Genomic DNA, 17,599 nt, shown 5'->3' on the forward strand with positions numbered 1-17,599 from the left:
ACGTATGTGCCGAACTTGCCGCAGTGCGCCGTGTGCTCACTGAGCTCTCGCAAACCCTTAGGGACATGCATGGACGTGAGCAGGCAGACACATCATCCGTTGCAAGTTCCGTCCAGGGCAGCCCCCAACGTAGATCTGGGAGGAACCTGCGCTCCACAGGCAGGGGTGCCCCTGATACCCGCAGAGGGGGCTTGCAATAGCGACAGCCCACTGACAATGAGCATCTTTGGACACTGGTGTTCGGGGGGGAGGTAGGAGGGTGGAGGGGGTGTGTTGGGCTCACTTGGGTGGCGGGTCGATAGGGTGTTCAACATGATATCACATATGCCATAAACAGTGCACGATCAACCAATGAGATGTGTGGACATTGATCTTTGTGTACTAGGCCATCATAGGCGTACAGTCCATATTGTGCATGTCCCAGACACACACAGTGCCACGAGTCCCGTGTCCATGTATCAGCCACCAGGCGTGAGTGCTAGAAGCATGCATCAATGAGATGCTGACGAATGTCACGGGCCTCCGGTGCCTCGCAGACTCCATGAGGTGCTGCCACATCCCCACCCTCATCATGACCATCATCAGGTGCTTGCAGTTCTGCGTCAGGGGGCATGGGCACATTTCTACGTACGCACATGTTGTGGAGCATGACACATGCCATGACCATCTTTGCAACCTTCTCATGGCGGTACAGGAGTGCCCCGCCAGACCTGCTGAGGCAGCGGAAACGAGTCTTCAGTAGGCCGAATGCCTGTTCAATGACTACACGGGTACGTGAGTGGGCATGGTTGTAGTCCTCCTCATGCTGGTCCCGTGGGTTCCGGACTGGTGTGAGGAGCCATCTCTTCAGTGGATATCCAGCATCACCTGTATGTGGACGAGAAACGTATGATGTGGAATGCCATTGCTACGTACGCACACCCCCCCCCCTTCCTGCCAGGTCATTGCCAAATCACATACCCCACATAATCATGCATGTAATGAGACTCACCGAGTAGCCAGGATCTGTTCCCTGCGTGTCGCTCCATGTAGCGTGGTATTGTAGAGTTCCTCAAGACCATAGAATCATGGGTTGATCCAGGGAATCGGGCACAACAATGTGTAATGATCCTGTTGGAGTCACACACCATTTGTACATTCAGGGAATGAAATTGTTTTCGGTTGCGGTACTGGGCCTCCATGGCATGTGGGACGACCAATTCCACATGGGTGCAGTCGATGGCACCAATGCAACCCGGTATGCCGGCAAGTGCATGGAATCCCACTTTTGTGTTGGTAATTTCCTGCTCCGAGCGTGGTAGAGAGATGTAGTCGTCTGCGTGCTGCAGGAGGGCATCGAGCACTTGAAATAGTGTCCGTGAGAACAGTGGCTGAGAAATGCCATGCAACTGTCCGACTGTGTGCTGGTAGGTGCCTGTGGCCAGGAAGTGGAGTACAGACACCACCTTCAGTAGGGGTGGGATGGCGGTTGGGCTATCTATCATGCTGACAAGGTCAGCCTGTGTCATGTCCACAATGGCGGCTATGGTGTCCCGGTCCAGACGGTAGAGGGTGTGGATCTGCTCATCAGTGAGGTTGAACGGATGTGCTCGGAGGCGTGGGATTGCGGGCTGCCTGCGTGGTGGTAGTGGCTGTGCTGGCGGCCCTTGCTGGCCCTGCCTTGGCCTCCTCCTCCTCCTGCGTCTCCTCCGTGCGGCCGGTTGTAGTTGGTGTTCGTCTTCTTCTTGGAGTTGGAGTACTTGCAGTGCTATCAGGTCCCCCAGGGCCAACATCGCGAGTCCTGCCGGTAGCATTTCGGTGTGGTTGTGGGAGGAGACTGGCTGTGCAATTTATGTGTTTTCAGGCTGTATGGCCTCCACCTGTGGTGATTAATTCCACCTGTGCAAACTGCTCTCCCCTTTGGCCGAGCACGTCCCGCGCACAACGCTGCAATTCGGGGAATGGCATCTTGCTATTGCAATCATGTATTTGTACCCGATGGCCGTGTAAGATTGGTTGATATGTTCATTCTGCTGTGGTCCCATTGTTTCACACACTATCTGTGCAGTCGCGAACAGACTTGTGAAGGGTCAGTGGAACGTAGTACTCGAGTAACGGTGGGCCCTCATGCATCACTGTACCGAGTTGCAACGACGGGCGGGGCGTCCCATTTGTGGGTGAAGGCAGTTGCCATTTTCACACACAGCCGCACTCGATGGAATAATTAGTGATTTCAAACGGCCACAGATGCCTCTTCGACGTGATGTTGCAAATGAGGAATTCGAAGGGCGGCGCTTTCGGTTTTCAGCTAGCGGCGAGGAAATGCCCACAGGTCTGACTGCAAATATAACGTACTATTGTTCAATGTCCTTGAGACAGGGGCCATGGCGAGGATGCAATGATTGATATGAATAGTTTGGGATGCGCAATAGCGACGTGGGCGAAGAGGCCGGACGTTCCCAAATACATGTTACTTCACTACACTGGAATTACGGGCTGGGGCACTGTGGATTTTGCAGGCTGCATAACGCACAGACTCAATGGATATTTCTAATGTTATGTGAGTAAATATTCAGGCGTTTTAATCCCGGGATGAGGGAATGATGAATGGATGCATGGGCAGGTGATTTGATACAGAGTTTGCCATGTACAGGGCTTCTTGGGATCTATCCGCCTCCCCTACGCTATGTGATGCAGGGCTGCCATAGTGGGACCATCGTCTATCTGGCCTTGTTGAGCCCTCCCTGTCTCGACGCGCCCTCAGACACTTGTGTCCATGCACGTTAACATTCCCATCTGATGGATTCTGTTTTGACAGACGCATGCACAGGTACACTCGTTTGTGATGGTGTTTGCACCTCGATATAGATGGTTATGAGTCGCAAGTGGTTTTGGGGTGGTGATGATCCTTTGGAGTGGGCTAGCATGCATATGGCTGTGGATTTAGTGTGATCATTGAAGTGAGTTGTTCGAATGTAGTTCTGATGGCCATTCTGTTCTTTTTCTTTTCTTTTGGTTGACAGGTATCTCCTCCCCTTTTGCCACTGCCATCTGTATGCCACTCCTGCAGATGGGTTTTACTCCCGACACCTGCTGCTTCGTGTTAATCAGTGGAGCAGCACTACGATCTTATGGGACGATCGCCAATGGCCCACATGCCCTTACGCAGTACTGGTGGCTCGGAGCAACATTTCGGCCTTTCAGCTGGACTAGTGCCTCCCCATTGGGACGGCCCTGCGGTTCTGTGCGCTTCCATGTTGCCTTTTCGTACGTGAATGTGGCTCTGTGTACCATGAGGGAACAGGGCGTCACACAAGTAGTGGCTGGTCATTTCTTGCGGATGCAGCCCACAATGGTGAAAAGTGTTTTGGAGTTCATGGCCTGATGGCTGTATGGGCTTGGTGATTTTGATGTGCATTAAATTTCTATTCTGATTTGGCACGTGTAGCGTTTTTCTTTGCAAGTGATGTGGCATATGCCTATTTGGGGGGCGATGTATTGTGAGGAGATCTGCATTGGGTTCCAGCTTCGGAGTTTAGTTGCGTGGTACTGTACTGGGCGCGTTTGCCTACGAAGCCCGTGAGGTCAGGGATGGGGGCTGCCAATATGACAGTTTGAATGTTGTCATGCTCAGGGGCGGGGGATTGGGTTTTGTGTAACAGATGCCGGTCAGCCAGGTGGACTGGTGGAATGATGTGATTCTCGGAATATTGCTGGTCACAGGTGCCTGTGTTTGCGTGCGTTTCTTGGTGGGGGACTGTGGTCATGTCCATTGGGATGGCTTCTGTATTCGTGCCATCTGTGCCCTGCAGCTCCCATTGGCCCCTGTTGTGTTTCTTTTGTTCGTTGGCATGCATGGGTGACTTGTACATTTCAATGGTTGCATTGTGACTTCATTGCACCTACGGGGAGTTGTACTTTGTGGGCAGGGAGCGGTGTACAGGCACTCAGTGGGGCCGTTTACGGTTGATTCGCGATGCCGTACTTCTCACCATGGCGGAATGGTACATTCCGCCATGCTTGATGGCGTTAGGTACATGTCCGCTAGGGTCGGAATTGGCGTACCCTTGCGCCATGGTGGTGTTTGCGGTTTGGCATGGCGCGCGCGCGCGTGCTTGGTGCAGTTAGCGTTGGCGTTCACTACGGTGTCGCTAATGGCTTCGTACTTTGCGGTGACGGGTCATAGTCGCACCGAGCGCTATTCGATGGCGGTATTGCATTTCCGCCATCGTTTTCCGAATTCCGCAAGGGTCGTAATGAGGGCCATAGTGTCATTTGCTAATGCAGTAAGTTTTTCGTAGCTGAAAATCGCCCTAAGTTTGCATAGCCACTCCTCTTTGGAAGGGGCCAGGCCATTCTTCCATTTTTGTGCGAGTGCCAGCCTTCCTGCCCGTAACATAGCACCAATGACTTTAGGGAACGCATTCACTTCCGACTCCGGCATGGGGGAGCCCAGTAGGATTTCCAATGGGTGCAGCGATGGACCATAACCCTCAATATCCTTAATCCAGCTAAGTAGTTCCGTCCAATAAACCTGTATGGACGGGCAGTTCCACCACATGTGAAACCAGGTTCCCTGTTGGTGGCACCCCCTGGGGCAGAAAGGGGAAACATCCCGGTACATCCTTGACAACAAAGCTGGGGGGCGATGCCAAGAGTGTAGGATTTTAAAGTTATGTTCCATGGCTGCTGTATATAGGGAACCCGTGAAAATACACTTAAAAACCGCCCTCCAAGTGTGGTCATCTATTGACATTCCCATCCTCTCTTCCCATATGCGCTTGAAGGGTTGTCTACCCTCTAGGTCCGCCGTATTCAGTACACTGTAGAATTTAGCCAACGAACCTTTACGCGATGTACTCTTGGCCAGAATAAGTTCGAGAGGGGTGAGGGGGCGACTAAGGCGTCCGGACCACAGTGGCTGGGTGAGTATCCCTTTGAGCCTCAGAAATTCAAAAACCGTGGGGGGCCTATCCATCAGGGCCTCCTTCAAGCTATCGTATTCGATGAAGCCTTCTTCCCGTGTGAGTTGGGAGATTCTTTCCAGGCCCATGTCGGCCCAGAGCGATGTCAGTGGAGAGGGCCACGAAGTCAACAATTTATTAGCTTTACTGGGTTTCCACAGCGACCAGAGGACTGCAAGAGTGGGATGTGTCCTGAGCTGTGGGGGGAGGGACCTGGGAGAGGCCCATAGGTAGTCCCTGACCTTTTTCGGGTGAGCGTGGTTGTCTTCAATGTAGGTCCAATACGTGCGCATGTCGTCCCTCATATGCTCCAACATTACCCTAAGCTGAGCTGCTTTGTAGTAGAGTCTAAAGTCGGGGAGTCCAAAGCCACCCTGGGATTTTGGGAGGGTCAGAGTGGAGGTTTTAACCCTGGGTCTTTTGCGATTCCAGATAAATTGTAGGACACGAGACTGGAGCACGTCAAAGAAGGCCTCGGGTATCACAATGGGAAGGGCGGAGAAGAGATAGAGAAGGCGAGGTAGTATATTCATTTTCACTGTAACCATGCGTCCGATCCAGGAGAGTGTGAGGGGAGCCCATCTCTTGAGATCCCTACTAACCCGGGCGAGAATATCAGGAAAGTTGCTCTGGTATATATGTGACAGATCTCTGGGAATACAGGTGCCCAGGTAAACTGTGGATTCTCGCTCGATTCTAACCCCCAGAATATCGGTATTGTTTCCGATATCTAGTTCTCCCGGGCCCATGGGCATGATGCTTGATTTGGACGCATTTATTCTCAGCCCCGAAAAGGAGCCAAAGGAGCGTATAAGGTCAAATAGCCTCGGAAGGGATCTATGAATGTTAGTCAGATAACAGAGTATATCATCTGCGAATAGGGACAGTTTAAAATCACACTCACCACACCGTAATCCCGTAACTTCCGGGTCGCTCCTAATCGCTATGGCCAGGGGCTCCATGGCCAGAGCAGATAAAAGGGGTGATAGGGGGCATCCTTGTCTGATGCCCCTGGAAAGGGAAAAGGGCTCTGAAGTACCCCCGTTAACTAACACTCTCGCCGAGGGCGAGTTGTATAATGCCGCGACCCACCCGCAGAAATTATCTCCCAGTCCCATTTTCCGAAGAACTTTGATCATGTAGGGCCATTCGACGCGGTCGAAGGCTTTCTCCGAGTCGAGCGAAAGGAGGTATCCCTCCACTCCCTGTTCGGAAGCCTCGTGCATAAGGTCGAGAGTCTTTCTTATGTTATCTGACCCCTGGCGCCCCGGGATAAAGCCCACTTGGTCCCCATGTACGAGGGTAGGGAGGAGTTTTGCCAATCTATTCGCCAAAAGTTTGGCCAATATTTTAACATCGGTGTTTAGCAGCGATATGGGGCGATAAGATTGGCAAAAAGCTGGGTCTTTGCCTTCTTTAGGTAAGACCACTATTAAGGCTGACATCATCGTGGGCGGGAGGGTACCTTGTCTAAGTGCAGAGTTGAACAATTTGGCCAGAAAGGGGGCGAGCGTAGATCTATAGGTCTTGTAAAATTTAACCGAGAAGCCGTCATCTCCCGGGGCAGTGCCACTCTTTAGGGAGGAGATCGTGTCGACGATTTCCTCCGGAGAGATGGGGATTTCCAGGGTGTCTGCCTTCTCTGGGAGTAGGCCCGGGACAGGGAGGGAATCCAGGAATCTATCAACATCCATCCCGTCCCCCCCATAATCTGAGCTATACAGTTTTTCATAGTATAGCCTAAATTGGTCAGTTATTTTGGAGTCCCTTGCGGTTGAGTTCCCATCCGGTGAGCGGATTGAATTTACTCTCCTGCTACTCCTAAGTTCGCGGAGTCTCCAGGCCAGAATCTTATCGGCCTTTTCCCCCTTTTCCATATACTTTTGTTTCAAGAATGAGAGCTTCCTTTCTATTTGCCCCACCTGAAGGTCGGCCAATCTGGTGCGCAGCTTCTGCAATTCCTCCCATTGCCCAGGAAACATCTGTGTTTTTAGTTTACCGCCCGGTTGAATGGCCTCTATCTTGCTTTTCAAATCCTTCTCTTCCCGGTCCCTCTCCCTTTTTTTCCCCGCTCCGATGCCGATCAGGGTACCCCTAATCGTTGCCTTAAATGCCTCCCATACTCCACTGGTGCTAACCTCCCCGTTGTCGTTAAGGGTGAAATAGTCTTCTATGGCTGTCAGGAGGGTTTGGCGTGTTTCCTTGTCATGTAGAAGAAGATCGTTACAGCTCCAACGGGATCCGGTTACAGGGGCCGGGGGGAGGCCGATCCTAATCTTAACCATATCATGATCCGTCCAGGGGACGGTCTCCACCCCAGCACCCGCGACCTCTTCCTGCAGTGATGAGTCTACCAGAATATAGTCTATGCGTGAGAAGACAGCATGGGGTCTAGAGTAAAACGTGTAGCTGGGGTTCATGCCTTTCTTGGGTGCACCCGTGTCACACAACCCCAATTCCCCATTCACTTCCTGAAAGGCTAGTGCCAACTTTTTGTGGAGCCGGCTGTTGGGGCAAGGGTTCATCGATTTCCTATCCCTCTCGGGACACAACACCATATTAAAATCCCCTCCCACCAGGAGGGTGCCCTCCGCGAATGCCATTATCGTCCCCTTCATGTTCTCCCAAAAGGTGTCCTGCGCTTCATTTGGGGCATAAATGCAAACCAAAGTAAACAAACGTCCCCGCACATCCCCTTTTACCATGAGATACCGGCCTTCCGGGTCTGCCTTAGACGTTTTAAACCCAAAGTGAGCCTCTGGGGATACCAGTAGGGCTACTCCTCTCTTCTTTGACTGGGTGGAGGCAGTGTACATCTGCTCTATGTGTTTAGCCTTGAGCTTGGGCTCCTTTCCCCGAACCCAGTGAGTTTCTTGCACAAAGAGAACGTGTAACCTCGCCCTTGAAAATTCCCGTATGAGCAGAGACCTCTTGGTAGGCGAGTTGAGACCCCGGACATTTAAGGTCCCCACTGACAAGGATTGGAGTGAATCATCCATTAGGGCACAGTATGAAGCTCATTACTCCAATTTCAGAGACGCAAGCGTCGTTACTCCCATAATGCTTTTGTACTTCCCTGAGGGCTAGTGACAGTCCCCGGTGTATGATCGGGTCCCCAAACCTTGGCGCGCTATAACAGTTCCCCCAACACCCCAACTTCTCCCCTTCTCTCCCCCCACCCCCCTCCCCCCTGATCGCCTGGTTGTGTTGAGACATTGTTCCTAAATCACACAACAGGCCACCCGTGTCTCCCCCCTCCGGGCTCTAGAACTCAACATTAACACCCATTCGAGCCCCCCTCTCTCCCTCCCGGGATCAATACAAAGCGAGGAAAAAAGAAGAAATGCCAATATCCCCCATCACAGTAACAATAAATGAGTTATTCGTCGGACACCATTAGCTCGCTTCAGTCAATCTGCGGGTCCGGTGATGTTGGGGCCACTCTCCTGAATTTTCTCTGGCCTCGTACTCTGCGCCTTTCCTTCAGAGCTTTGTTTCCCTTTGGGCCCAACGGGATGCGCTCCCGATCCCGGTCTCTCGTTTCCAGGCCTGAACTGTCTAGGAGTTCACCCGTCACTCTTTGAATGTCATCTTCGGTGATCAAAGCATATTTATATCCCTCGAGCTCGAAAGAGAGTGAGAATGGATACCCCCACCTGTAGCGGACTCCCTTGGCTTGGAGCATTTTTGTCAGAGGGGAGCAAAGGCGGCGTCTCGCTAGGGTAAAAGCCGACAAGTCTTGATATACCGATATCTGGGCCCCTTCCCATTCCACCGGGCCTTTCTTGCGAGCAAGCTCAAGGATTCTGCTTTTCTCTGAAAAGTAGTGGAAGCGTACTAATACTGATCTGGGGCCTCTGGAGGACGCCCCCGCTCTGTGGGCCCTGTCAATTGTGGGACCCTTCAAAGAGCACCCTCACCACCGCGTGGATTGCCTTGACAATGTCTGCCTGGGTTTCCCCATCTTGTTCCGGGAAGCCCAGGAAGCGTAGGTTGCAGCGACGTTCCCTATTTTCCAGGTCATCCATTTTTAGGGAACATTTCTCTTCTCTTCTCTCCAATTCCGACAGGCGCATGTCAAATTGCGTCTCGAAAATGTCACTCGAGGCTGTGTTGTTCTCCAATGCCTGCACCCTGTCGTCTATAGTGTTCACCTTTTTGTCTAGGGAGTCTAGCCTGAGGGCAATATCAGCTCGGAAGCCTCTGATTTCCTCCAGCAGGGCCGTCATCCCCCTAGAAACCGTGCCAGCGTCCACGGACTCCTGCTGTGTTTGGGCCGCCATTCCAGAGGCCTTCCGAGGCTCAGGGGGTGAGTGAGGGCGACGGAACTGTTGTAGGGCTAACCTCCAGCTCATAGAACCTCACCCGGGTTCTTCACTTCCCCTGGGGTTGTCCTCCCCCGTCTGTATTGGTCGCTGAGAAACTCTCAGTTCTGCTATGTTCGGGGCGGGATGTGGGTTATTGTTTTTCGGGGACCCTCACCCGTCCCGCCGTGGAATCAAGGGGGAGGGCGTCCGCTCTGCTAGGCCCCGCGCAATCCAGAAGACCAGTTCACCGCTCAGGGGGCTCTTCGCTGTCTGCTTATTCCTTTTTTATTTATTTATTTCTTTTTTTTTTTCTTTTTTTTTTCCCCTTATAATTATTTTTAATTATATTATTTTTATGTTAAGTTGGCCTTCCCCCTCCTCAGGTCTCCTGGGGCCCCCGCCTTCCGTCTAGAGCAGGGCCGAGTCTCCTTACCCCAAGAGCCTGCGGGCTGTTGTCCTGCGTAGGCCTTGTCACGCTCCTCTCCCGTCTTACGGAGCGGAGCGCAGCCTGGGTCCCCCTCTTGCGGTGCCGCCCTGCTGCGCCTCCAGGGCAGCCGCGACGGCTTCCAGGCACGTCTCTCCGGCCTCCGGCGCTGTCGGATGGGTGGCGGGATCGCCCGCCGGGGTCGTCTGGGCCTCTGTTGGCCGGATTCGAGCCCGGGCTCAACGCTGCTCCTACGCGGTGCCGTGGGGCAGCCGGGGGGAGGGGCCTCCCTCGTTCGAAGTTCTCGAGCTGCGATCTCCGGATCTAGGTCTCCGCGGGACCTCAAACTTGGGCTGGGGGTGCTCGGGACCGTAGTATTAGTGGGGGTAGTGGCGATTCCTCACTCCGGGGGTGTCGGGGGGGGCTCAGGTCCCGCGAACGATGCCCAGATGGGGAGACGCGCTGAGATGCGTCAGTACATCTCGGCGCCCCCTGGTGGATGATCGGTTTACTTTAGTTTTATTGATTTTTGGGCCTTCCGTGCAGGGCAAATATCAGGCAGGTTTCTGAACTGAACATAGCACTGAATTGATAGTCATCAAAGACAACTTGCTTCATCTAATTGAAACTTGTAGCGTAGGTTTCCCGATGTTGCTAAATCTTTCGGCGGCTTTTGAAACTTTGACCATAACATCTCATTGGATTGCTTTAACATAGACCTAGGACCTGATCCAGTAACACAAGGTTGATTGTCTTTCTTTCTTACAGAAAGTTTCACCATAGTTTAAGACAAAAGCCTTGAATCTTATGCCTCCCCTCATCTCTGTGGTGTACCGCAGGGCTCATGTCTGTTGTCACTGCTGATCAGCATGTATATATCAAATTGCTGCACGATGTACTAGCTAAGCACAAGTATACATCCATAATTATGTTGAAGATACCCAGAGTGTTTTAAAATACACAAAACCTCTGCTAATACCTACATTTGTATTCAGGCTGTCTTAAACTGATTCAAGCATAGAAGAATGAAAACTGGCTAAGTCTGAATAAATCAAAACAGAATTTCTGCTGGCCTGCTCCCATCAGTTCACAGCCAAAATACACTCTGACAATCCCAGATGTGTCCAATACACTGGGTCATTTATAACTGCCACCAAAGTTGAACCTCTTGGTGTCATATTTGACTCGAAAATATCCATGCTTACCCAGGCCAACTCTGTTTTTAGAACCTCCTCTTATCATCTGAGGAGGCTGAAAAAATGCACCCATTCCTCTCAACCGAAACCTCACCATCATAGCCTGGGCCCTTATCGGGGCAAAACTTGGTCATTGTAACTCCCTATTCTCGGGTGCAAACAGCCACGCCAGTCTACAGATCCAGAACCTTCAGAAGCTCATATCGTGACCAACATGCTCCAGAGAGCCCACAAATCACTCCTGTGCTGCCAGGCTTCTCATCGATGCTAGTGTGAAGTTTAAATCCAGGACCCTGATACACAAAACCTTATGTGGAAATACTGATGAACATATGGCAGATCTGAATCAATGACACTCCCTCATGAGAAACCTAACATCTAGCAATCAGCTTCTGATCTCTGTACCGTTTTTCAGACATTCAAGAGCCTTAGGATGCTCATTTCAGGTTATGGCGGCTTCCCTGTTGAACTCTCTTACTCTGGAAAAAAGCTAAAAGACCTTCCTTTTTTAGTTTACCTCAGTATTACGAAATTTCTAGTTTATGGATCACACTGTGGCTTTCTGAGCGCTTAGAAACACCAGGGGTCGTTAACGCAGACATTAATATCTCAATATAAAATCAAATCATCGTTTCTAGATCTGGAATAATACTCTGTCTGCCTTGCACATTCACCTGTGCTGCCTAGCAACAACTCAGATCAGACCAAGAGTAACCGTGGCAAAAGCAGAGCGGGTTGCAAAATGCATCTATTGCACTCTGGGCTGTGGCATATCCACTGGACGCATATTTTGCTTGAGAGTCAAACTGCATGTCTAAATGCATTTGCGCATGCAGATTTTCATTTAATGAATCCGCCTTTCTGCAAACAGAATGCATTTCATCCTACTTACACGTGCAGCTGTCACACACGAATAGGAAAATGAATAGTCAATCGGGTTCCTATGTAACTCATGTGTAAATCATGCACTGGGATTAATGCTAGTGTTAAGAAAAGGTATCACTTCCTCTGGGTAACAGACATTAACCCCTTGACTGTTCTTTGGGTGATTGAACAGGTCCCCATTTCTTAGGAAAGCAATGATGTTCTGTCATTCAAAGGGCTACCTTAAAGACAGTCACATTTTTTTTAAACTCTTTAATAACTTGTATAAAGTATGGCCTTCAAGACAGGGATTTCCTAAGAAGTGGGCGGTTTTGGTACGGGTTTACCATATTGTTAGGTTTGTTACTCAGTTATGCGATTAGACTTACAGTGGTGTCTTGGGGCTGCCTCGTTATTGCAGTGCCAACCCATGTATGTCATGCTCAATTATGCCAGATGAGACCACCATTACTCAAAGGGGTTGGCCAACTATGCCAGGAGCATGTGCCCTAATTGGGGAGCTTTCAATTATGCCATAGGCTGCATATCATGCCAATGGTATCACCCATTATGCTAAGTATTTTCTATTCGTGACAGGGGCAATTCATGTGTACTGGTGAGAAGTCTCTTGTGTCATTTGGATGCCCACCTACTCAAGGCTGCATATTAGAACCATGGGCACTAAATAATGCCCAGATGATTCTTATGTTGCCATGGGCTGTCTGTGAAATTTTAACCGTGGTCATCAAGCTATGCCAGTGGCTTTTGGAACACTACTTACTGGTGTCAAAGGGCCTACCTACCGCAACCTAATTTAACGGATGGACTGGGCCTTAATTGAAATTTAATTAAAGCAGGTAGTCAACTGGCAAATACCTTAGTAGATGAGCAGGTCAATGAGGGCCTGATTCCTAGTAGCGCTGTGTGTCGCTTGCCTATTTGTATGCTCTGATCCCATTAACTTGAGGACTCCCATTGGTTAATTGAGGAGGAGATGGTGGAGACTATGAGATCCTGGCAGTGGCTGGTGCTGCAGTTGGTGCAGGTCTTGCTGGATGGGATGCCCTGGGAGCAGTTTTTCAGATGGCTGAGAAACCAATTCAGGAGTGGGTCATGGAAGACTACGCTTTGCCCGCATTGTAGTATTTGCCATGTTCACTAAATGTGAATGGCCTTTCAATCTAGCCGAGTTGTGAAACATGGGAATTCTTACGTCTGTTTCAGTACACAAAAAACAGTGCTGCACAAATTAACAACATCGAGACTGACGCGTTGTCTCCAGGAAGCCCAAAATCAACAAACATGAAATATTTTTTGAACAACTGGATAAATACTGAATACTTAAAAAAATTATTTGCTTGTCCTCACAACACAGAAACATTGGAAAAAAACTGAACGACATCTTACTTCTGCAGGAACTTTGAACTTTTCAACGACATTCAGTTCAAAGAAGAGTTTAATTCCAGACTTAATTAGCTCGTGTTCGCTTATGGGAAAGTCACTGAAGCGGAATTCATACAGGTCCTGGGCGGCGGGGTCAGGCAACTCTTCTTTCTGTTATGTAAAATAAATTAAGTTTATAAAGTAGCAGCTGTTTATTTTTCTTTAGTAATTCTTTTTGATGATAACTTAATTTGTTGAATATACACAGCACATTAACCCCTGATTCTAATACAAGAAATTGGCTACATAAATAGTTTCCACATTTTTAGTGCTCATTAAAGCCCAGGTTCAGGTTAATGTGAAATAACTGGCTATGTGTGGCAAACCTTGAATTTCATCCAATGCCTCTTCTTGACCTGAAATGGGTTTCCATGGACTGATTAACAAACATTTGCATGGAGCGAATCACGAGATCCCCTGGGCTTCTCAATCTGACTCCTGCTACCTTATGCCTTATTCACTAACCCTACAACTGGTGGAAATCTGGAGCTGCTGGGAGCATGCCTGAGATGCTCATGTGCAAGCGCAATTTAGATAGATCTGCTCAAGGGCATCTCAGAGATGCTGCCAGAAGCCCCATGCTTGCTCTGGTTTTCCGCTTTGTTGCTCAGGTGTGAGGCAGCAGGAGTAAAGCTCATATGCTCAGGGCATCTACCGCTTGGCTCCTGTGCAGATCCTAGTGATTCTTGCGCACAATGTGTAACTGTCCAATTCTTAAGCACTAGTGGTTTTTCCTATGTCACCTGCCTCTGCTTCCAACTATGAGAAGTCACAGAAGGGCTGAATAAACACAAGCAAATTGCACTGTGCAAAATGTGCACTTGCGCAACAACGCAAAATGCAGTGTTCCAAAAGATTTCCATGTGTATCCACTCTGCATTTTGAACATTTTGCACATTGTGTTCGTAAATGCTGTGAACTGGGGCAAAACATATGTTTTGCATACCAAGCCAGGTGTGAGTTCCAAGCAGGGAAGATTCTCAAGGAAAAGTGGTATATGAAAGAACACTTGTTCTATATGCTCTTCAGAATGTATAGTGAATAAGAGGGGAATCTGTTGCCCTTTTACAAAATAGTGAAAAGAAGTAGTTCCTTCACATTTGCCTTAGTGTCAATGTAACACTAAGAACATGGTGAAGGTCCCAAAGAGGGGGAACAACCAAGGAGTGTGCTCCTGTTGCATGCACTGCCACACTTTTTATAAGCTTAGTTCTGACCATGGGATGTCCCTCCTTTTCACCACTGGTCCTGGGTGCGTTTGGTGTAATCAGTGTTCCTTTATCTTCCTGCCTGCTTCTTTACAGCCAGTTGCCCATTCGTGAGTTTGCATATTCGCACAAGCAGCACAAAGCACACATTCCCAAAGCACACATTTACATGGGCAGTTTCCTTTTTTCTTTTGCAAATGGTGTGCCTTTTGCACATGAGCAAGTTGCATGTTTTTGAAAGTTAAAATGGCTTTGCGTGTTCAAATAACCTGTATGAAGAGGCCCAGTTTAATTTCCTTCAAGCCACCTCTCCCCTAGCCCCTTTCTTCTGGAAAGCGGCCACAAGGGTCTTTTGTTTTTAATCCCCTTTGCTGAGAGAGTATTAGTTGAGAATGAGTATGTTTCGCCGGTGTACAATACTAACACAAGATTTCAACTAAAAAAGAGTCAAAATTGAGGATGTGTGTTATCCATTTGTATTTTTGATTTTTTACAAAAAACAAATAAAAATTACTTTACATTTTTTTACGTAAGCTATGAGTACAATCGAACATTTACCAAAATCTTAATAAGTTGCTTCTCTTCGCAGTCAACGATTTCCTTACTCAGCTTTTCCTTCGTTTTCTGAAATTTCAAAAGTAACAATATTTGTAGTTTTTGTTACACATCACCAGAAGGCTTATAGTAGAGTGAACGACCCTTACTGACAATAAGAGCATTGCCACATATTCAGAGCTTACCAGAATGGTCTGAATTTCGTGATGGGTGCACTTGGATTGGTACATGAGCATTTCCTGGGCAATGTCTTTCCGGTTTTCAAGTTTATTAATTTTGTCATAAGTGTCAGTGTTCAGCACTGACCATCCCAGGAACTGGGTGAGTGCCTAAAGGGAACCAGAAGAAAGCAGAGAGCTGTCACTCATGAATGTTTCATTTAATCATTTTACTATTGTTTAAATTCTTGTTTTAATATTGACTATTAACAAAGTTGTTACAGATCTAAATTTGTGAGCGGATTCACAAAGTACACCGTTTTAGGACATACATGAAATATACAATTTTTCATAACTTACCACTGGCATTATATTCACAAAGACCCATGCTAAGAAAAGTGGAACTCACGCATATGGAGGATAATGCTCATATCCCAAAACACAACAACACATGCATGTAAGGGGAGATGTAAATTACATAAATACATACAATCACATACAGCCTAATTTTCTATTGAATGTTGATTGCATGCATGGGGCCACCAGAGTTAGCACTTCTGTGATGTTGGGTCACCTGCATCACTTTTAAACATCCACAAATCAGAGGGGAAAAGGAAAGAATAAAACAGAGCAAACTTGCTTTCACTCTTCCATTTTCCTTTCGGTCTTATGAAAAAATAAACACTGACTGCCAATTATGCTTTGCAGGTTGTGTTTACTGATGGATTCCTGTGGAATCCGCCTGGTCTTGAGCAGGTGCAAAACTGAGGTGTATTACTTTGGAATCCATTTGCTGTACCAGTGCATGAAAATATTTTGAGTGGGAAGACAGAACAGATCAGCACGGAAGAGATCTCATCTCTACTCCATACCCTTCCTCCACCTTGTCACTGCTCAGAAATGGGGCAGAGAGCGAAATTGAGGCATGCAATTATTATACCTCAGTTTTACGTCTCCATTGCCCACAGCAACCCTTTTGGAATGAGGGTGACAGATGTACTTCTCACTTGCGAAGTTCTTCACTCCATCCTGCCATGTGCACCTTTCCTATTTGATACTAGCAACCAAAGCAAAGGTTCCGGTCAGTCAAAATTAGGGGAATGTGGGCTGAATCTCACAGTGTTAGCCTGCATTCCATCCTAAGGATGCCACCTTCCTTCCTGATTCAGCCCCCATCAGCCTTGCACCAGTGTCCTGACCCCCTGCCATGTCACCGCTCCCTGCGCAGCGAGCTCCCGTTCCCCGGCATGTCAGGATATTCTCCAGGCACTCCCTCCTGCTCTGCCCTGCTTGGGATTGTGCCATTACTGCGACCTCTGAAAATGCCAACTTTTTAATGGTATATAATGCAAGTAGGGGGGTGCGGTGGGGGTCTCCCCCCGTATATATATTTGGTGTAAAGGTGGTCAAATAAAAATAAAATTGGCAATTTCGGGGTTGCGGTGATGGGCGTTGCAGTAATCATATAGATTCCTCTGCTTCAGTTGTCACGGAAATGGGAGACTCGACTTGTAGCCTGCCTCCCATTTCAATGACAGGCACCATCTCTGTGGCCCGCATACACACTGTTGGTCTGCACTATTTTATTCTATAAGCATCAGGGTGCTAATAGTAATAATACTCACTGTAAATTGCTGGATCGGCCAGTAATGGCACCAGGTGTCTGTTGTTATGGCCCTCACGCAACTCTTATGATTATGTAATGCATGGATGTTTCCTTTATATTGCATAATCTCATTTATAATTTGTACTATGGGCTTTATAATACATCTTTGCCTTTGGATTTCCGGTAGTATAGAATAATGTATATGTGGCATACTCGCTTACATCAGGCCTTCAGCCTATGGTAGTGGAGCTTAGTTGGCACAGTAGTTAAATCATGCCAATTCATCAGATCTATATCCCCCACATTTCGCATTGACGAATTGACCCTAATGGAGAGGCCAAACACTCATATCTCCTGTAGGGTGATTTCTACATCCTTCCAGTGGACACCTTAAAAAATGCTTAAAAATGCTTCCTGATAATGCTGGCCTCCACACTTCAAAGGCTTCCAGAACACCTTTCAGCACCATCACACAGCCATGCTCTCGCAGTACCAGAAAATGCCACCACTGTAAAATTCTCGTTAAAATGTATTTTCTTATTTTCCGTCTTTCTAGATTAGCATTTCTGCCATTACAATCATATTCCCTATACCTCAGTGCCATAATACCTTCCCAATGTGTTAGCTCTGTGCAGCCCTACAGTTTTTCTGTTTTCCCCATCCCCAATTTTGGTCCTGTTTTCCTTTCGTCTTCCTTCACAGTCTATGGTCTGGTAACCTGGGGTGCGGGCACAGTACACCATGTTCTCAGACAAGGTACTAACCTCCTAAGGCCACTGAGGGGGCTATTGGTAAAGAAACATTTTAAACATAACACATGCCTGAAAATATGTATTTACGTGGGTGTATTATTTCCAACCATATGTCAGCATTGTGTAAGTGGGGAAAAAGGGAT

General features: G+C 48.4%; 1 protein-coding gene across 1 annotated transcript in view; it reads right to left on the reverse strand.

The window, feature by feature from the left end:
* The window catches only part of PDE6C (phosphodiesterase 6C), a 674,049-nt gene that overhangs the window by 335,738 nt on the left and 320,712 nt on the right, over positions 1-17,599 (reverse strand). The window contains exons 10-12 of the mRNA XM_069611351.1: positions 15,126-15,269; positions 14,944-15,009; positions 13,142-13,288 (exon numbers count right to left, since the gene is read on the reverse strand). Of these exons, the coding sequence (XP_069467452.1) occupies positions 13,142-13,288; positions 14,944-15,009; positions 15,126-15,269 (357 nt within the window). The remainder of the gene's footprint in view (positions 1-13,141; positions 13,289-14,943; positions 15,010-15,125; positions 15,270-17,599) is intronic.

This window comes from Ambystoma mexicanum, chromosome 8 (genome assembly GCF_040938575.1).
Source record: "Ambystoma mexicanum isolate Mex_15411 chromosome 8, UKY_AmexF1_1, whole genome shotgun sequence".
Taxonomy (NCBI): domain Eukaryota; kingdom Metazoa; phylum Chordata; class Amphibia; order Caudata; family Ambystomatidae; genus Ambystoma; species Ambystoma mexicanum.